At 41.8% G+C, this 22,422-nt stretch overlaps 1 protein-coding gene across 2 annotated transcripts; it reads right to left on the bottom strand.

The window, feature by feature from the left end:
• Positions 1 to 109: 109 nt before the first annotated feature.
• On the bottom strand, positions 110 to 14,768 carry ccdc80 (coiled-coil domain containing 80). 2 transcript variants are annotated; one of them, XM_027291011.1, is made up of 10 exons: positions 13,092 to 14,768; positions 12,635 to 12,832; positions 11,526 to 12,028; positions 10,609 to 10,953; positions 9,333 to 9,489; positions 6,728 to 6,864; positions 5,523 to 5,674; positions 4,769 to 4,872; positions 1,489 to 1,572; positions 110 to 1,006 (listed from the first exon to the last, which is right to left on the bottom strand). In XM_027291011.1, exons 1-10 carry the CDS (start codon positions 13,783 to 13,785, stop codon positions 684 to 686), a joined length of 2,697 nt encoding a protein of 898 aa, XP_027146812.1. In that variant the 5' UTR covers positions 13,786 to 14,768; the 3' UTR covers positions 110 to 683. The 2 variants fall into 2 exon arrangements, with proteins under 2 accessions (XP_027146812.1, XP_027146813.1); XM_027291012.1 differs by having other exon boundaries at positions 11,526 to 12,025.
• Between the last annotated feature and the right edge of the window lie 7,654 nt (positions 14,769 to 22,422).

The raw sequence follows: 22,422 nt of genomic DNA, 5'->3' as shown, positions 1-22,422 counted from the left end.
TCTTATTAGACCACTAGGAGGAGATGTAGCTTCAAATAAGAGTTTAAAGTGAAACTTTACAGGTGATTGTTGATACACTGTGCACAGCAAGCAGCTCAAAGACCATCGCTGATAGTAAACAAATGTTTATTTGTCATGTAGCACAAAAGAGTATAAATAAGAACATTGTGTAGCAACAGAAACTTTACAAAAAGAGAAATAATGTGATAGCTTCTTTTCATACAATAGTCGATAACCACCTCAAATGCAACAGATGTCCAATAAATACATATATGTATTATTTTAGCGCATTATCTACAAAATAAAGGTCTGTGCTGATAACATGAGTATGTAAATTTGACCTGGAAGGCATGTGAAGGAGACAGATAATATAACGTGCAAAACACTTTGTTTCAAATGACACATGACAAAAACTAACACACAACAGATCCCTGAACCCTTCTGGCTCATCTACACACTGACTAACCGGCTCTGATTGAAACCCCTTGCAAAATACCATTACTTGCAGCATACTATGCTATATATCAAAGAACTGGATAGGTGAAAGCAACAGTTTTGAGGCTTCCACTAAGTGCTACAAAACATTCAAGGACTCCTCACTCCATGTGAGCCAGCTGGCTGGTGGAGGATTTGTAGAAAACATTTTAAAAAAAGGTTACGAGCTAAGAACCAGCTGGGTGAGGTTAGTAACCATAACCCTGGTGATAGCCATCCTGGTAACCGTGTTCATATCCATGCTGATGGTAGCCATAGCCACCATACTCATCCTCAGGGCAGCGCATACCCAGTGACTGCTGAATGGCCATCTCCTGTCTGCGTAGCTGCATAGAGTCTACCAGGTCATAGATGATAGCCATGGACCACATGGGTGATGGGTACCAGGACTTAACATTGCCATCCTTCCCTACCAGCAGCATGGAGAAGTATTCTGGGCTGATCTGGAAGTAGTTCCTCATGTCCTTCACCAGGGTGGCTGGCAGCCCTTCACGCTCCACAGTAGCACTTCCTGGATGGAGCAGGTTGGGAATGAGACACATATTTTCATTTAGCAGCCAAGAGAGCACAGCCATGTTTTCCTTTGCAGACTTGCTTTATATTTACAGTGTCTCTGCTTAGCTCGAACACCAAAAGCAGAAACCTCAACAAGTTGTGTCGACTGGCAACAGCTCCAGTTTCTACAGTCTTACATGCCTGACTCCAATTTCTTTGCTCCCAGTAAAGTTCACACCTGGTCTGATTAAGACTTCTTGAGCAACATCTACTCGGCCACGGGATGAAAGAAATTATTCATTTTGCAGCACTGTGCTTGTTACATAACAAATCTTTGTAGGTCCTCTGAGGATGGTGGAGTAAGTGGACCTTTAAGTTTAGATTCTCTTTACTGTGAAGAGAATAACTGCTGTTAGCATTCAGTAAAAGGAGATACTGTGTGTGTGTGACATGCCTGACCCACATTCCCATTCATTATGCTTAAGAGGAAGTTCTTACCATTGATAGGATAGAGTTCCAAGACTCCGCCCATATCCGGCGGCTCCGTGCCGACTAACTTCAGAATGGCGATGTGCCTCAGACCTGTGTCACCATGACAACGACAAGCACAGTGACAACACAGATCAGAGGGAAGCAAAAATCTTACAGTTAAAGTCAGACTTCAAAGTGCTTTAAGATGATCGTGTCTGTAATATTCTAGGCAAATGTTGTTTCATCCACTTCTTTAACCTTCTGCTTATCCAAGCTGATTTCACTGTGGTTGTTTATTATTGGAACCATCCTAAGCACTGGTTTCTAGGTAAAGGGAGGAGAGCGTGGTGGTCCAAAGAGTCCTGCCAAAAAGCTGTTTCCTCTGAAGCGAGAAAGCCCACATTAAACACAGGAGAACGCAGGCTTTACTTGGAGAGAGCCAAGAGCTGAATACCAGGATCAAACCTCTCGGGCCTTCAGCCCAGTCAGCAGGACTGGCCTTTGTCTGGGGGCAGGGAGAGAGGGAACAGCCCTGGGTGCCAGCCCAGCCAAGAGCAACACATGAGGGGAAAAAATTCCTCACAGACCCTGGTCTGGGCCTGCTGATAAGCAAGAGAAGCTTTTTTCTTCAGTCATCATGAAAAAACGGTGTACTGTACATACTGACGTCACTACTGTCTAATAAAGCATATTTTATGACAGACTTGATGCATATATTGTAACTAAAGGCTTTTTTAGTGGTTAATAAATCCTTTGTAAAGGCTTTAGAGATCAGTAACAAACCATAAATTGGAAAAACCTTCATGGTTCCAGGTTGTTAAAAATAACTCAATTCATTTGAGGACTGCAAATATTGACTGTCTGACCAAAAGAGACACAGAGCATCTGGGTAAAAAAATATTTCATCAGCTTAACATTTACAAATTCCTACAAGGTATTATCAACAACGTAACGGCACGTTCCTGAAAATCTGTTTTTTGCTGTTCTCCAGTGATTTAAGTTAGGTGTGGTTAATGTGCATCAAAGCAGACTGCTAACACCACCCAATCACCACTCACTTATTCACTCATCAGTGATGCTGGTTGTGATAGAAGGTGAAACAGGCTAAACAGGGCAGTGGAGGACAGCTTTTCAGCTTGGTGTTAAGACAGTTGCTGACATACTGACATTAAAGGTGGGGTCAGTCATCCTGCAGAAAGATGGTTGATAATTGGGTCTCATTTCCAGCACAGCGTCGGTATTTGATGACCTGGGAATAAACAATTTACTATATTTCTCCAGTACGACTGACCCCACCTTTAACTGCAGATCGAACAGTTTGTCATAATGACAGAAGATCAAAAACAAAGTACAAAACAAGTATGCATATTTATTATCCATTAATAAATCCATGAGATTCATTAATCCAACTTATAAACACTTTACAGAGTAAGAGTCAAAGTCATAATTGTGATAAACACTGTTCCTGACTAGCTTAAGCACTGTGAGAGTGCACTGAGGAAGAGCCTGGAAGAAAATGTCAGAAATCTTGAATTCATAAAAAACAAGAGTGGAACATGAGGTTCAAGTCAGGGAGAAACTCCAGATGACAGCATGTATTTGCTTTTCACTGAGGGGGGAGTTCACCATGGCCTATTAAAAGTTTTACATTTATCTTACATAAATCAGTACGACACGTCAGGTTGTTGAGATTTGCAAAGTTTAGATAAATGTCTCTTTTTGAGATACACAGTAATAACATTTAAGTAACTGTGGAAAAGTTGACTAACTGACAGAATGAAAAGGATGTCGTCAGGGAAAGAAAAAAGCCTGTTAGCCTCAGACTGAACACAATGGCCCCTCCTTTTCCACATCCCTCTTTGCACACACACACACACACACACACACACACACACACACACACACACACACACACACACACACACACACACACACACACACACACACAAACAAACAAACACACACACAAACAAACAAACACATACAGTATGCACACATTTTGGTAAGATGCAATCACTCAAAATATGCATCTACAGGTGAACACAGTATTAAAATCATCACTTAAAGCATCTTTTCTGTTGATCTGAACAGATGATTCAATCTAAGGTACATTTTCTCTTCCAGGTAGATTTTTCCTCGGAAGTTAAGCCTTTCTTTTTGTTTGTTTGTTTCTGCCTGCAGCAGCAGGAAATCATTTGGAGCACAGAAAAAGTACTCAGTGTGAGCCAAGCCACTCCCACTGAGTACACATAGAGGACAGAAAAGGAAAAAGTCCTCACAGCACTCGCCACACTGAGTGACTGTGCAAAAATGGTACTGCAATGGCAAACTAAAAGCATAACAGAAAACACAATAAAGGGATGATTTTACTGAAATCATACAATTGTCTCATTTTCTAATGTAGCTCTAGTGATATCCTGCCAAGTACGTTTTTTAAGACATCCTGTAGAGAGAGGCTATACAGTCAGCTATACTGTCAGTACGGTTCCTAATAGAGGGCAGGAAAAAGTCAATAATCAATTCATTGACTTTATTAGAAATTGGACAACTGTTAATCTGAACATCTAAGTTAAATAAATCTTGAACTGAACATGAAACTAACTGTTAAAATGTAGCTGTGATTTTTCCCTTTTAAGTCAGTAATGGATGAGCCCTGATCTCAACGGACTGGACTGGGCCTCTTTCACTGGTGAGCATAGATATTCCCTGAGGTGGCTGGTGTGTAATGATCGCTACTGTACATATGTGTGTGACTGGTGGAGGCTGCACATCATGCTACTTTTGGTTTAATATTGAATGCAATTACTGTTAAGATGAATGTTTGTTTGCTTCTTTGAAGAACATAAACCACACACACACACACACACAGAAATTTACAAATAAATGAAAAATCTCTGCATTCCATGCTTGAAGTTGTGCCTCATCTGTCTGTGGGTCTCTCAAAATTACTTCAACTGGTTTAGAACCTAATAACTTGCATATGCATGTTTGTCCTCATTGATGAACCCGCAGAGAATTATCACCCAGTTTTGCAATCCTTGTCAATCCTTGTAATTCCAGTGATCTTTCAGTTTGCAACTTTACTTTTCTGGTCATATTACTCTCACAGTGTCATTTTTTCAGCAAAAACCTCTAAATATCCACTTCTAGCTCCAAACGGCAGATCAACACTAGATAGTGACTAGCTGGGGAACATATTGGAACATTTAGCAGCCAGATATTTTAAATATTTACCATGTTAAATCAAAAGGGGGTGATTTGGATGTTTTCTTTATGGTTTTATTTTAACTATTTAGAGTGAACTCACCAAGGTTGCAGGCCTGGCTGGTCAGGGCGTACAGCTGCTGCTGATAGGCCCATTCCTCGTCATTGGGGGCAGAGATGATGAACAGGCGGCGTCTCCAACGGAACCTACAATCACAGAAGATTTTAATCCTGGATTTATGTGGCACAGCAGTGAAAGCTGTTCTAAAACAAGAGTTTGTGCTTACATTGACTATTCCTGTACTGTTACTGCCAGAGGGTGACAACCCTGAATTATGGTGAAAAACCTGCCAGATCTCAGTGAGTTGAAATCCAGGTCTCCATGGTAACAAAAGACAGCCTGCCTGGTGTCGACATCTCAGGGAAATATGTGATTGCAACAATTCAGCCTTGAGTTACGGCAGGGTTTTTACCAGGCTGCCGCAATCTGCCTGGTGCTGCTTGTAAATGCTATAAATTATGGTCCAGCTGATTATTGAGTAACGCTACAGATGTTTGATGGAAGTCGAAGCAGTCTCATAGGACCACCCAGTAATTCTAAAACTACCAGCTCCTCAGCAAAACACTTAATACAATATCTATCTATAAAGACATAGCTTTGTGTGGAAAAGCCCTGATCTCAAACCTATCCAACATCTTTAGGAAGAACTGAAGCTGCAGCATGGTCTTATGACCCAGCATGAATCGTCAACCTCATTATTGCTCTTGTGGCTGGATGGGAGCTGCAAAATCTTGTGGAAAGCCTTCCTAGAACATCATATTTTTAGCCATGGGGTGTATTAAAGAGAAGCCTTTACCTGGAGAGGAAGTTCTCTAAAGATCTGGGCTTATCCTCTTTCTTACAGACAACCCCATCTCTTTTCTGCTGCTCCATCTCTCGGATACGGGAGGAGAAGGTGTCAATGTAGTCAAGTACAGCCTTCATGGCGATGGGAACCTCATAGGATTGCTAACAATAGAACAAGACGTGGTTATACTTTCACAAAGGTTGATTTGAGATGTAGTGAAGCCACAGGATAAATAAATCAATATGCCTGTGGAAACAACACAGAGGATATGAAAATAGAACCCAATGCTTCAGACAATGGTGAAGCTGTTAAAAATGGAGTGATGAAGTGAAGTGGAGTTGGAATGTGTTAGTAGACGTGCTGTGGCCTTCGCCACATCACAGGCATTCTTTAGAACTTCTGGGAAGAAGTGCAAGGCATGATGGTTAAACATCCCATGTGATTTCACGAAATGTTAAGCATTCTCAGCATGGATATCTAACACATGCAAGAAAATGCACATGGCCACAGACTCTCACACCTTCCTCAGGATATGTTAAATCTCCTGCTCAGCTCGTTCTCACTCTTTCACACCTCTCTGTCTTTCTGTCTCATGCCCACACCCACATCCTTGTGTGTTCACAGACTTCCCACTCTGTGCCGCTGTCAGCAGAGAGGTGAACACTGGCCTCTTTGATGGATCTGTCCAAAAAGAGTCTGGTGATTTACCCTGGCATGCACACACACACATACACACACACAGGCTTTGGGCAAATGTCATGTTATGTGAATTAAAACAGTGTTTTGCTAAAGGCAGCATGTCAGTAGTACAGGGACAGGTCAGTCCACATTCAGACAGGAAGAGAAGATGAAAGTGTCATGCAGATCAGTGGTGAACCTGTAAACGGAATGAAGACTAACAAACCGACAGCAGTACGAAGAAAAGCTGTAATATACTGTACTCATACAGATTTCTATACATATGAATGTACACTATAGATGCATGAATGTAGAAGGTTATTGGGCTTCACTGGACTAAGGCCACATCTTTATTATTAGTTAGATCCTTTATTAAAAGTAAAACGATCCCCAAAGCCAAACATCATCCATAGAGCCATGGCATGAGTGGATTATTGAACATTATATATCCACTTCTATGATCTATTCTACTATTCTACTATCTAAAGGTTCCAGCCTCTAACTTTGAGGCAAAGTTATGAAGAGTAAGTCCTTACCTTGACTCTAATGTCTGTGTCGGTGAGGACCATGTAGAAGTCATCATGTGTCATGCTAAACTCTTTCCTCAGCTCTGTGATCAGATCCTGGTTCACCAGGTCCTCCTGACGAAGACCCTTCATGGGCTTGTCATTTTCTGGAGATAAAAGGAGACAGTGATAAGAAACACTTTAAATATATGCATTCATACTTTCTAATTGATCTGACTGATCGTTTAACATGCTTTCATGTTTTGTGTACAGAAAAGGCTCATGTTATGCAGCATATTCAGTGAAAACTAAACAGAAAAATACATAAACACATGAGATATAATAACTTCTGACATCTCAGCTTTGGTTTTAATATTTTGCTACAAAGATCCGAGTGAAAAATGTAAATCTATCAAACACAATGTTTGCGAGACAGTCGGTTGTCAGATCTGACAAATAAAAGATGATTTCCTTCCTTTCAAATAAACCATAATAACACAAACAGAATGTGAGTGTTGAGCTCACGCTGTGTTCTCCAGAGTAAAATGTGTTTTCCATTTCTCAGCTCAAAACAAATGTTCCTTTGAAAAACGTGTGTGAAACGACAGCAAGGTCGACTGTGCAGTGAAGAGCAGAATGGAAACATGCTGAGTGAATCAGGGACAAACTCGACAAAGAGCAGCTTTTATTCACTGATATCTGGCAGGGTCGCATGCCTTTTAAATTTACTGTAGCTGGCGTTTACACAGACCAAAGCAAAAACTTTTAATCACCACTCCCTCCATGCACATGTACACACACACAGACCACAGAACAGTGTTTTTTGGAAGTCAGTTCACCCACTCTGCGCCGTGTAATGTGAATGAGCAAATGAGGAAAACCCCAGTCAGACAGCTTACACATATATAACATGTTCCACGTCCAACACATGTTGTTCACCAACCAACCAACTCTAATTTCAAACTCTATGAGGTCACCCTAACCGGAGGGAGGGCCGACGCTGAAAGAACCAGTTGTTTGTATACAGTATTCTCATGCACACACACACACCAAAACACACAAACTGACCGTCTGGCCGGTAAATGGAACAAAAGTGTAACCGATTCCTTGCATGGGTGGGGGTGAGTGACGTCAACGCTGCACTTTTTCCAGCATTCCATCTGGATAAAACCTTGTTGTCATGTGGAGTGACAGACTAATAAAGTTTTACAAAGTGGGTCTGTATGTCCGGACGTTAACGTGCACTAACCCAAGTGTCAGGTTGGAGAAGCTATAAATATGAAGGGCTGCCAAGCACAAATGACATAGCACATCTCATAAAAACAGCAGTGTGCTTTTTACTTTTGAACATGTCGTTAGCAGTGCAATAAAAAAGAGAATAATTGTCATAATTGCATTGAGTGTGTGTGTGTGTCTGTGTGGGTGTGTGTGTGTGTGTGGGTGTGTCTCTGTGGGTGTGAGTGGGGGTGTGATGAATTAACTGTCTCCAGCTTACACATCATTTCTAGAGGAGGTAGACTTACTCCCCTTGTTTAGGATGATACACAAGTAAGGTATTCTGACAGCAGTGGACTTTAACAGCTGCTGAACTCGTCTCACTTGTAGGAGGACTCACACACTCCCATCTCATCACTAAAAGTACAATAAAGGTGTAATATTTCATAGCATTATACTGTTAGGGAGAGAGTGAACACCACAGGCGTTGTAAGTCAGCTCTGTCTGGTATCACCTGCACAGAGAAGTACACAGTATTGTCTGTGTACATTCTGAATGTTATACTTGGAGTAGAGATCGCTGTTGAAAGCATCTACTTTTACGAAGAAGGTAAAACAAGGACAGGACAGCAGACGTGGCACGAGGCAGCTCTCTTGGCTCTCTTGTCTCTGTTTAGTATGGAGAACATTTCCACAGGAAGATCTCCTCTGCACTTACTGTAGCTGTAGATGTGAAGTCACAAGTCACTGACTACTGAGTCTTAACTTGTGTGTGACAATGTGGTGAGAATACAGTGTTTGGATCCAATTTATATCTGGGTCATTGAGCTGATGCTGATATAATAACAGAATACCTGACTTATTTACTACTTATACTGGAGCAGAGAAGAGCACAGTAGACAAAAATGTGTTAAAGACTCCCACTGAGTAAAAGACAGATACTCTAGTGGAGACAATAGAAAACTATGTTTTTACCAAAGCTCCTAATTTCTGTCGGAATAATAAAAAAATGCAAAATGTGCAGCTTATTTATGACGTAGGTGTGAGTATGAAAGTGCCACAACCAGCAATAAAGATGTGCAATGCCTCTATCCTAATATTCATGAATGTAATCAGTCAGCACAAAGAGCTGTTATTACATTACAGTTTCAATATTTACAATATTTTGATACGTTTTTACTTTAGAATGTGCATGAATGATTTCCACAGACTGAGTCGAGTGCTTATCAAATCAAACTACAGCTCTGAGTGGAAACATTCTCTGAGACTTTGGATTCTTAAAAACTATTATTCAGAGTAGGTGCATGACTCAGCAACTGCAAAGATACAGTCCACCGGAGGCTGCATCTGCTCACCCTGATGGAAGCGTTACATGGGTAAACATTGAACTGCAGCATCTACTGCACGTGGGAGCAACTCACCCAGCTGGTAATGGTCAATTTTCATGGTGGAGTTGGTCAATGAGCCGAAGATGGTGATGATAGAAACTTTCCTGATGGCCATTTCACACACAGACTCCAGGTACTCGTCCCTCTGCTGAACATACATACTGTTCTCCTCACTGGGGGATGTAATCAGCTGGAGAGAGAGGAGGGAGATGTGGAAGAGTGTCATGTATAATCAGATGCAGATTTTCGCTAACAGAAGATAATGCATTCCAATATGCAGCATGCACTTCCTGTCTCCTAGCTGCGTGTGTGTGTGTCCCCTCCTCCAGATCCCCCACCTTGTTTCTTTAAGTTTTAGTTCAGATGTTATAGATCTCACACATTCAGACCTGCTGCTGGTCTCCTGAAGCAGTTGAGCAGTGCCTAAACCCAGACACAGATACAGAAAATACCTCTTCAGTGAGGCGTCTCTCTGGCGAAAGCGTTGAAAAACACACACACACACACACACACACACACACACACACACACAGGCCTGTGCAGTGTGCTGCAGAGGTGATGTTTACATTAACCTGCAGGCGGAGGATGGGGCATATTTTCCCATGCTGCCCATAGCACTGCTGTGATAAGAATCTATACTGCCTGCAAAACAGAGACACACAGTCTGCTCGCACACAGATGTGCAGCCTGTCAGATGGAGAAAGGCTGCTCCACAAACTATTCATATTAAACACCACATCAGTATATAAAGCACTGACATCAGAAAAAAGGAGGGAACATGTGAATGATTGCTGCCTGGTACAAATTAATCAACAATCCATTATGATGTTGATTTTTTTTGGCATTCATAACTTTCCTGTATTCTGTTTTGGAAAACAAACCCCCTCTCATTGGAGCTGTAATATCCTGTAGATGACTCGCTCCACACTTTGATGCAGGATACAGAAACTGTGATGCTGTTCAAGGATGAAAGTGTAGTCCTGTATTTGGACTGGACGGAACAAAATGTGATGTTTTTTCAGACACTTCTTACATCGCTGCTCTGATTACCTAGTTTACTTGTCTGACTTCCTGTCTCTCATTGTGAAAAGATCATTTTATGTTAACCACATGTAATTTGGTGGCAGAGACTGTTCTGTACTGAGCAGACAAATATGACAGCAGTGTCTATCTTCTCATCTCATCAACTCTGAGTAAGAAAGCAAGTAAACATGTAATCTTAAAACTGGTTGAGAGACAGAGTGTGTGTGTGTGTGTGTGTGTGTGGTAGCAAGCCTCTTATGCACACTGAGTTATGTCAGGCTCTCACCAGCAGCCGCCTCCTGTTCTCAAAGTAGTCCAGGAAGGAGGCCAGAGATCCCTTTGGAGGGGGCGTTGGCTTCTTAGTGGGCTTTGGGTAGTCCTCTTTCTCAGGGTACTTCAACAGTCTCTTTCCATTTTTCTTTCCCCCGATCTTGCCCTCTTTCCCAGCCTTTCCTCCTCTCCTCTCTGCTTTCTTGGCAGCCTTGTCATTCTTTTTCTTCTTCTTGTCAAGCTTATCATGCTTGCCCTTGCTCTTGGTGGGACTGGTCTCTGTAAAGGTTTCTGTCTCCTCAGGATCACTTACTGTTGGCTTGCTGGGTTCATACCTGTCCTCATACTCATTAGTCAGCACCTGCACAGACAAATATATGTAGTTTATTTAGACTAGACAAGAGTAATTGTCACATATTGCATTTACACTAGTGATTAAAATAACATGACAATGACATTTCAAGACAATGTTTTATACATTTTAGCTGGCAAAAATACATTTTTTCAAGGTTTCTGCCTGTTAAAAGGAAGTTTTTCCTTGCAACCAAGTGGTGAAACTGTTGGTCTCTGTAAATAATATTATAAAGAGTACGGTCTAGACCTGCTCTGTATGAAGTGTCATGAGATAACTGAAGTTATGACATGGCGCTGTATAAATAAAACTGAATTAAATTAAATTGAAAAGTAAATCTTGTAGGTCTACTAAACAAAAGTGAAGTTTACTTGGCAGAATAACCAGTAACAAGCTACATATCAACCATGGTTAGCAACCCAAACTAAAAGGCCCATTCCACAGCCCATAAACTCTATTATTAAGTAACATTTTCTATATATGATTTTATATATCAAAGCTGAATAGATGTTTGTAAAGTGATCCCTATAGAGACACAATCTGTCTGCAACACTTGAGCTAAATCTGAATCACTGGATCACCTTCTCTCCCCCGTTCTTCTTCCTGGTGGGTTTGATCCTGGTGGGTTTGTGTATGGGTGGTACGAGCTTGCGGCTGTGTGGATCTCTGTCCTTGTCAGTGCGGTTATCTCCAGCCGGGGTAGTTTTAGCTGGGTACCTCTCCCTCTCTCTGCGGTTGTGAGAGTAAGGATCAGCAGTGGTTCTGGGGGCTGGGAGCCACAGGGCGGTGGTGTGGGCTCTGGTCGGTCTATGGGTAGTGGCAGTGGTAGTGGTGGGTCGTTTTGTGGTGGTTCTTCTGGTGGTGGTAGTGGTGGGTTTGGTGGTTGTTGTTGCTTTAGTCGTGGTTGTTGTTGCTCTGGTTGTGGTGCTGGTAGTGGTGGGCCGGGTTGTAGTTGTTGTGGCGGTGGTGGTAGTCGTGGTTGGTCGTGTAGTCGTCGGTGTGGTGGTGGTCGTGACAGCCATGGTTGTTGTTGTGGGCTTTCTTAGGATCTTCTTTCCTGGTTTTCTTTCTGCTGGTGTATCTACTGGTCCACAAACACAGAAACACAGATCAGAGATTTTCTTCTTCTTCTTCTTCTTTGGATTTCTTCAAGTTCTTTCCTATTTGTGAGCTAGTTCTTTCAGTTTCTGTAAGATTCATGGTTTAAAACACAAGTTCCATAGAAAAGCATGTTTTACTTGGCCTCCTTACTTGTGATATCTAGAGGAGCCATGCAGAACATTTCTGAAATTGTATTGACATTTTTTTCCCAAGAACAATATCCTGTTAATCCACGAAACAAACATTTTTCATTGAAACTATTTTCCTCTGATGAAAACAGTGGTCAGCGTGTTCTGTGGATGATGTTGAGTAACAAGAAAATGCATTTCTTTTTTTTTCTTTTTTTTTTTATAAAGGATTTATATGCTGTGTACTACACACAAAAGTACATTCACCACCAGAGTATTGGAGTGGAGGCAGACGTTTCTAAAATCTGGTCAAATGTAACTGAAATCTGCATGGTTAGATTCCACCAGAGAGACAGAGAGAGAGAGAGAGAGAGAGAGAGAGAGAGAGAGAGAGAGATGTTTTTGAAGACCCCCACCTCCTGTGATAATTGTGAAAAAGTACAAATGATCAACATAATTACCTGTGAGCGTGCCCTCTTCCACTTGACCCTCCACACCTGCCCCTTTACACTTCTGGACAAAACCTTTCTGTCTGAGCTTCTCCACCTTCCTCATTGGTGACTGGTCGATCACTTCATACATGGCCTCTAGCCTCACGGGGTAGGGGTACCTCTCTTCCACCTGCAGGGTTTTCTTCAGCAGCACCATCCCGAATTTACCTGCAGGTCATCATATGACTGATCAGATTTGGATAGAAACAGTGTCAGGTAGATGTTTTCATCCAGCTGAGGAGCTGCGTGTGAGGCGTGTACCACATATGAGCTCAGGTTGGTCACAACAACAGACTAAAAGGGACTTCATCAGATACAAGCACCTTCACTTAACTTGAGAGAAAGTGAACTTCAGAGAAGTTAGAGAATAATTATCAATCGCAGATAGAAAACTCAAACATCACCTCCTTCAGGGCCTTCAGCTCACCTTTCTCCATTTTGAGGAAGCTCATGAGTCTGGGAATGAGTGCTGTGTCCAACGGCTCCTCCATTACCTTCCCCTCCGTGGTGATCCTCCTCACCTTGCCGCCCATCTCTCCCTCCTGGTGAAACATAACAATCTGGTGGACATGTCGCTCGGCGAGCTCGCAGTACACATCTGGTTTCAGAAGCGACATCATCAGTCGGTAATAACCATCTGAGTCGTGGGGGGCCGTGATCACCAGGACGCGGTTCTTTCCCGCGAAACTGGCCAGCAGATTTGGTGACCCAGCGCTGCTGGGCATCCGGGCCACTCTTGCTCTTGCTCCTGGGGTGCCCTCATCTTGTAGTATGTCCGAATGACGAGGCAAGCCTATCTGTCCTGCCACCCCTCTTTTTGGCACTAGACCCAGACCCTCTGCTCTCCTTCCCCGCACAGTCCCTGTCCTGGCGGAAACTGGAACACCCTCGTCAGCCTGCACATCTCCCCCCTTTATGGTGCTGTGCACCGAAATTGCAGAACCAAACCCGGGTCGCACACGACCAACGAAGCGCTCTCTGTCCGCTGCGCCAACGTGGACACGTCCGTGTCTCGCGCGTCTGTGCAATTGCACCCGTTTGAGGTGAGTCTGTTTGTCGGCTTCACCTGTCCAGGTAAGCAGATATATCAGAGCTATACCGAGCACAAAAGCCCTCTGCATTCTGGCGAGGTGTCAGATAAAGTAAACACACTGAGGGAAAGATAGAGATCCAGTGATGGAGCCGCGAACCCGGCGCGTCTTTAGTCCATTGGGGGTTGTTAATCAATTAATTCCAGATGAAGACATAGAGTGTGCAGGGAGGACACGTACTAGTCTACCAGTGATTTATTTCAGAGCATGCCTCTTCACTGTCTGCTCTTTATTTGACAGTCAAGGAGAAAAAAAGAAGAGTTTGTTGTGCGTAAAAGAGTTATATCCAGAACTTCCGTTTTCAAGTATACTCCGAGCTGGTCAGCAGCAAAGATAATCTCTGTTATACAAACATCCAAGAGTTTGTGATAATTCCTCAGCCCCGAGAAAAAAAGAAGTATTTCGTCGAAAAGTTTTGGACCACGTCACATCTCCAGAGTCTAACGTTTACATCCCCATAACTCTGTGCACACAATCCTCGGGCATTGTTTATTTCCTTCCTCCAGTGAGACGATCTTCTGGGCTCCGACAAAATGCAAGAGACCTGTTGCCGAGTCTGTACTTTGTGTTTCTTCCCGGGTTCTCTTGGTAAAACTCAACTTTGGAGGCTTTCCCAGAAATGTCCACACACACACACAAACCTCAGCCTCCGGACTCTTGGCGACGCAATTGCAACGGGATCCTCAGTCGCCAGTTCAGTCTGCAACTCCCATTCACGAGGAACACATTTGTAAAGTCTCTGTCCCGATGGTCATCGCTTTCACTGAAGCACAACATATGAAGTAGCGGACTAAAAGCGCAATTCAGAAAAGTGAGGCACGCTGCCCCCCTGCTGGACAGATCACGGCGAAGAGAAATGACCTTAATCAGACTCAGTGTGAAGTTCCTCCTTAAAGCCAACAGAAACGCCCCCAAACCTCATCCCTATCCACGATTTTCTCCTAGTAGACCGTTTTTTTTCACATCTACCTCGAAGGCTGCTGCTTGTTTTAGTGCTGTGTCCAGAAACAGATCATTTAGAAGGAAACTCAGAGCTGTTTAAACTTGGAGGCTGAACACCCATTTTCTGTTCATCTATTGGTCGGCAACCCGCGGCTCCAGAGCCGCATGCGGCTCTTTGATCCCTCTGATCTGGCTCCCTGTGACTTTTGAAAAGAATTGATAACTATTAAATTAAAATGTATTGTAGCATCCAGCCGGACGCGTGAGGAATAATGAGGCGTTATTTGGCCAACCTGCTTTTATTGCCAAACAGTTTCGTTACAGAACTGAGTTATTGTCGGCCATAACCACGCCAAACGACATCACAGGTCCCACACATCAGCCTCGCTCGCGCCGTACTCCATCCACTCTCGCTCATACACGCGCGCTCCCCCTCTCACCTGCTCCCCCGCCCCCTTGCTCTCATTCAGGTGCATTCACGCACCATGGGAAACCACAGAACTCTGTAACAATACTGCAGGGTCGCTACAGTATCTTGTTCGACTTTTCTTGTATTTGTTAGTTTTTTGAAAATGTAATTCTAAATATGAAGATTATAGTGATATTGTTACATTTAATAAACCATATTAAAAATACATTTTTGGCTATGCGCGCGCATTCTTGAACTTACAGAACCGTTCGGACCTAGACAGTAGCTACGTTCCAACCAGACCGCAGGTAGCTAGAGCTAACTATGAAGAATTAGAAAACAAAAGTGTCTGACCCCCGCAGCGACCGATTTCTTAACCCCAGGTAGGCCAACTATGGAGAATTCTAAGAAAAGAAAAGTGTCTGAAGAAAACAGAAGTTTCAATGCTACGTCATTAAATGTAATGTAAAAAAACGTTGCATGCCGAGTCATTTTAAATGTCAAAAGGGTTTTGCGGCTCCCGGTGCTTTCTTTACGGTGAGAAACTGGTCCAAATGGCTCTTTGAGTGGTAAAGGTTGCCGACCCCTTAGATTCTAACTGTTTACAGTCAGAAAAAGCAAAAATGAATGTTGACTTTACATGTTTATTGGCAGAATAATATAATTGCATTGACTGTCTTTGCTCTTTTATGATGTGTTCTTTTAGCCCAGATCAGACTCTTTCCATTTCCTCTAAGAAAGTTTCCTTCTTTGGCTTGTAATTAAGGCCTAAGTAAAGAAAAGTTAACCACTAGGTCCGAGCCACATCCACTCTCACTGCAAAAGCAACACACTGTATATTATGTGCCGCTAAAAATAATACTAAGACAATTAAAAGTACTCCAGAATGCTATCCACTGTCAACCAAAACCTCTAGCTGTTTATTTGTTTACAGGCCTCTCCGTCATGTCTAGATAACAATTAAGCCTTCACAAGTTATATCAGAGTCACATGCAGACAGTGAAACTACAGTTAAATCGATATCTGCTGGATGATGAGAGCAGAATAGAAACCTAAAGCATGTTTGGCTGATATTAACAGCTGCAGGAGTGTTATTGCTCATGTGATGTCAGCATGCTTGAATTAAAGTCAACAGAGGTCGTGCTCCCTCTATGGTGGGTTGAACTTGCCAAGATGGACTTGGATATACTCTCTCTATAGTATCTTATTGTGCTGTCATTACACAGAGCACTGATTGCTACATGCGTGCTATACTAAAGAGGTCTTTAGAGATTTACTCTGTAATTACATTCTCTATGTGCAGAATCACTTTAGTCCTCTGCCTACTACACAGGCTGTTCACTTCACTGTGAATGAGCCAGAGTGCAAATCATTCCCAGGACTGCCAGCGGAACCATGTATTTTACTTCCATCAGATCTTTATTGCATTCAGACAGTCAGTCACATAAGTGGTGGTCCGCATTCATATGCAAGTACACATACTTGAAGGAGGCAGATGCATAAGTCACAGCAGAAAACGTGCTGCATGTGGCGTTCACATGTGCAACTGATGCTGACCCACTGACTTCAACATGCAGTGTCCAGCAGACCTGAGAAATGATGTGTTCATTCATTTCCTGATCTTGACAACATGATTTCTTTTACTGAGGAGATCTGTGTCTCTATGCCAGCCTTCTTTTTACATCCACGGTGTCTGTCTGGATGAAACTGAAACAGAAACACCAAAAGTGGGTTTTGAGTATGTGTTAAAGTTATTGTCCCACAAGGCATGAAGGAAATGGCGGAGCTACTTACAGCTGGAAAAAATTAAAAAGAAAATGGTGACGAGACAGCGGCAGGAAGATCTCTGAAAACAAACAGCACAGCCTGAGCTCTTTGAGAAAAAACAGTTTGATGTTTCTTTGTTAAGTTATCTTGTAATAGCTTTTTAAAAACTGCAGTTTGTTTGACATCCACCGGAGCACCACCCATCTCCCTGTTAAAATCAAACTTTTCACAAAGTCTGACATCCCACACCCATCTGTGTCTCACATGTTCTGTTCAAAGGCTTTCTGGATGAGTGTTAAACCTCGCTGACATCTTGAGTTCTTTCTGAAAATTAGAGCTCCTGAAGAGGTCCTGATGATTCTCATCTGCCTCATAGAACAGTTGGTGGCATGTGGATGAATGACAGCCTGCTACATTCTTAATTTTTAAATGGTCTGGGTTCAGTGCACATGGCCACATCCTGAAGTCTGTTTTTAAACCAAAATGTCTATTAGTCATTAACCTCACACAGTTACAGACACGAGAAGTGTTAAGCTTCAGATAACATTTGTTTGATTTGAACACTCTTCTCTATCAACTCTGCCACAGACCAACCTGGTGGAAATATTTGGGAAACAGTGTCTCAGTCCACAGTGACATCCTGACCCTAATGAATTTCTGTTGACGCAGCACATCCAGTCTAGGGCTGTATTCATAAACACCATGGCCTTTAACCTTACCCCTTGACCTCTGAACTCAGCTCAGTGAGAGAGGAACCTGTCACACGTTAAACACATACACATTTACAGAACACATGCATACAAAACACATCTATACAAAGTACACTTTAATAGAAGGACTTCATTATGATGTAAAATGATGATGTGCAGCAGAGTGGGCTGGCATTTGAGAGACCGCTCAACTCAAGCAGGACTGTTGACACAATATCACTTACTAGCTGGAAGCAGACATAGAAACAGAAATTCCTCTGTCAGGCGTTTAGGATGTGACCAAAACTGTGCAGGCAAAATAAATTGGAGAGATTAAGACATCCTTTGTTTGGAATCTGCTATATTCCTCCCAACATACTCGTGAAGCAGACTCCTCAACCACATCCACCCACAAAGTTTTTAGCTCAGAACATAATGAAAGAGACGGGCTAGTTTAGAAATAAAGGGGAAGAGCTTACACATGCCTGAAATAACCTAATGATTCTCATATGTCTTTGCAGGGTTGTGTCCAGTGTTTCACCATGTTTCTTTCCACTTTAACATGTGACTTTACATTTGAAAAAACAGAGCAGCTGTGAAAGTATGTGTGTGTGTGTGTGTGTGTGTGTGTGTGTGTGTGTGTGTGTGTGTGTGTGTGTGTGTGTGTTTTGGTGGCTTCTGGGTGTGGAGCTTAATACCAACCACAAGTGTTTTGCTGAGACCAGGAACCCATCCACTCCTGTTGCACACACCTTGTGCAAACAGCACAAAATGAAAACTCACAGGAATGCAAAGGAATGATTTATCGTATTTCTTTTTAATACTTTACGTACTGAAGAGGGAAAGAGGGTCAGTCTTAATATGAAAAACAAATGCTGATCATAATAACAACAAAAAGATTTCTGATACTGCATTTTCCTTCAAATATTAACTAAAGCAAAGTTATCCCCATCATCAGACTGAATTATCATTTGATTTCACTGTATACTCTTTATTTGAATCACTTAAAATATTAGAGATGTGTGTGATATGAAGCTAATGTATGCTGAGCATATTTCATGTTGATATTCTGTTTGACAGTATTATGTATGTGTGTGTTTTTTTAAAGCACAACAATTCACTTATACGTAATTTTTTTACAATATGATGATAACATGATAACACTTGCATCACTTTCTAAATAAACTAATACACAAGAACACATCACTATGTGTTTTGCCTCTCAGGTAATTTAAAAAGGAGGAGTAGTACATGGTTGTACAAAGTACAAGGACACCTTTTTTAAAGTGAAAAGGGATTTGAAACCTTGAGAGCTCACTCTGCACAGAGAAAATGCATTGCATTAATTCTCAGTCAAAGTTCTCAGGAAAAAGGATCTTCACCATTCTGAAAAGCCAGCCATTCTGAAAATTCAAACACCTGACATGGCAGACAACATACCCATTGAGACATGTGAATAGATTCTTCAGAAAAGTTTGCTCAGCTAAGTGGCCTGTAAGTGTGTTAACCCAGCGATGCCTGTGGGTGTATATTAGGATGATTATGTTTATGCGTAAACCAGGCTTGGAGCGATGACCTCCTGGCTGACTCAATTTCCCCGAGTGCTGCACCGTGAGGCTGAGGCCATTCATCATGTCAATAGGGAGCCTTTCATAGGGGTGAAACATCATATATGGCCTGTGGTGTAGGAGGACAGACTATGAGTCAATCCCCACATGGGGCTGCTCTGGCTATGGCTTCCCAGCTAATGACCTGAACATGTGGAGCTTTCAAATCCTACTTGTTCTACCTGCTCTGTGGGGAATAGCAGATCTATTATAGAAATAACTTGTTTAAGAGTGAACCTTAGACTTACCCATGAGATGAGTTACCTGCATGGATGAGGTGGTCACAGGCTAAAAATGATAAACATGTTTGTATTTTTCATAGATTTTTAAACTTATCCATGTCTATATGAATAGCGAGTATAAGAATAAAATATGTTGTGTGTTATATGATGACTGATATAAAGGCTATATTTCATCAAGTGAAGGTTTCCCAGAAGCACGTAGACCTTCTTCACTTTCTGTGGTGGCCTAACAGAGATGTGTCACAACGCCTCGTGGACCAGAGAATGAGAGTATCTCTACTGCTCCAGGAAAGACAAAAATGGACAAATCCACAAAGGAATGACTGTATGTTACCCTGGACACCTCTGCTCCACGTAGTTCCTGGTTGATGGGTAGAGTAACAAAGACCTTTTCAGATAGAAAGAAGCATGCAACTAAGGACTGATGGTAAAGATCATATCCAAACATTGACTGTGCTAGCAACCTCTGAACAATGAAGAAAGAAGATTCATGCACACACATACTTTCCTCCTTTAATTCTCCTTTAATTTAGTAAGTGCTAATGTAATATCTGATTTAACCACTAGGGAAATACTGAGAACAGAAGAGCACAGTGCAGGTTAGTAGGTGGTGTGGAGGACATGGTTCTTACTTTTGTGGAGGTTCTCAGTTATCCAGGTCATCTTTCTTAAGGAAGGGTCAAATCTGGGACAACTGGACTGTCGTTCACACTCGACCTCATTTGACTGTAATGACCCTGATGTAGCCGAAATTTTCTGGAAAACACCCATACACTGAATTTAGGATGTTTTCTGTCAATTTGAGTTCGTTGGACCTCGAGGTGACAGCTTCAGGTCCACGGAGAGAGTCCTCCCGTCTCGATAAAAGCAGCTGAAACTGGCAAGATAATCACTTTAGTGGATCATTACTCCTTCCAGAAATGAAAATTAATATGCTTACTGGATATGGGGTTGAGCTGGTCCAGAAGAAAATTGTATAGGTGGCGTGTGATGTGGGTGTAGTTGTTACCACTTCACCGGAGCGGATTGCAATGAACACATCACCAAAATCAATGGGACAAAACACATTCTTGCATTGCATTAGTTTTGAATAAAGAAAGGGAAAAGAATGTTGCCTGATTTATCTTGGGTATAGGAGTGATGCACTCCTAAATCCATTCCATGTGTACTTTTGTTACTGGTATGCTAATGGTTTGAGTGCAGTGAAACTTTGGGAATGTGCAAAGGAAACTGTGGAACTATAACAAGGGGATGTTTGAAGAAAAAGGAAAGCATTACAGTGTCCAGTGATTTATTCGATTCAACTATTATAATACAAAAATCTAAATTCCTCTTGTTATTGACCCCTGAAAGGTTTTACTACTAGTATAGTAGACCTAAAAAAAAGGCGATTTCAAAATATGCTGAAACAGTGTGTCATGCCAGCAGTGAACACTGTCTACACAGTGTTCAAATGAGCTTTAAAGTTATAAGCATCTACTGAGACAAAGAAAAATTAATGCAGAGGATGTATAATGACAAAATGTAGTGTGCCATGAATCTGAAATGTTAGCCATATGTGCCGTTTCTGTACTCAGGAGCATAGTTGATAGTTAGACTGCAGCACAGATCCGATAATGACTTGCAGACTTCCATGTTGGAACACAGGAACTAACCTTGAATACGACCCCTGCCTCCCTCCCCACCTCCTGGCTACACTGCAGTGTATAGAGATCCAGAGATGACAATCAGATCCAGCCTGCATGGCAAATATTTTTCTTGGATTTTAAGGTTGACAATGCTTGATAGGCATCTTTAATAAGACTGTAAATGTGTCAGAGCTCTAAGCTGGTTGAGTGTTTAGATAATTATAAACAGGAAACGTTCCTCTCCCTACATTAGATTTAATAATTATCATTGTTTCAGCTTGTTTAAAAGATAAACATATCTTTATACTTTTTCTTAACTTTTTCTCTAACCATGTTTGTTTTTTTCATCAGAACAAGCAGCAGCAGTTTACTAATGTTTAATAAGGAGCGGTAGTTTAATAAGATTTGATATTGACTAAACTTACTCGGATATATCTCTCTGGTTAATCTGACATTCCTTTAGCCTCCGCCTCTCTGAGCTATGTACAAATAGATAATCAATTCTTGAATATGCATTGTGACGGTTTGAGTAGAAAGTAAATTGTCTATCTTGATGGTGGAGATCCCTCCAAACATCTATCAGACCCATATCTTGAATTCCTTTTTGAATCCATCTTTCAATGGGGGTGGTTTTCCTTTTTTGATTAGTTGTGTCCAACTTTGGGTTCAAAATTATGTTAAAGTCCCCTGCGCAGATTAAGACTCCATCGGACTGGAATGCTATTAAGTCGAATATTTTCTTGTAAAATGTTTTATTGCTGCCTGGGGGCGTATACACATTCAACAGAGTCACGTCCTTGTCATCTAATTTGCCCTTCACCATAATAAATTAATGCAATGTTGATATTCACATGGATATTGTGTGACTAATAGCTGTAATTAAATGATTACACATATCATCTTCGCTTCAACAGCATTATTAAATTTACAGATTCCATGTAACACGATATTACAGCCTTGTGGATTTATTTATTTGTTGTCTGTTTAAAAGATCAGGATTTAGAGGTATCGAGCAGTGTGGTTGGAGATTGCAATCCCCTCCACTCACCCATGAAGGAAAGCATGAAGGAAGCATGAAGGAACAATTACAATGGCTATGAAACTTGTAAAACATCCTGTCTAGGACCAGCATTTAGTTTGTCCCTTCTGTGCTACTGTATAAACATGGCAGGTTGATATGATGACATCTGTAGATATTAGGCTCGGCAACAGAAAAAAAGCAATTATTATTTTCAGGTGATTATACACTAATGGAATCATATATATGAATACTACATTTCTTCCATATTCTGATACTGGACCTTTAAACAGAGGGAAGCAACCTCTTAGACATCAAACTTTGATTCAGATATTGCTAAATCCTGATTGGTGCACAGTTGTAGA

The sequence above is a fragment of the Larimichthys crocea genome, chromosome XVIII (genome assembly GCF_000972845.2).
Source record: "Larimichthys crocea isolate SSNF chromosome XVIII, L_crocea_2.0, whole genome shotgun sequence".
In the NCBI taxonomy this organism is placed as follows: domain Eukaryota; kingdom Metazoa; phylum Chordata; class Actinopteri; family Sciaenidae; genus Larimichthys; species Larimichthys crocea.
Note: the sequence above shows the minus strand (reverse complement) of the source record. Positions and strands in the feature narration are given on the sequence as shown.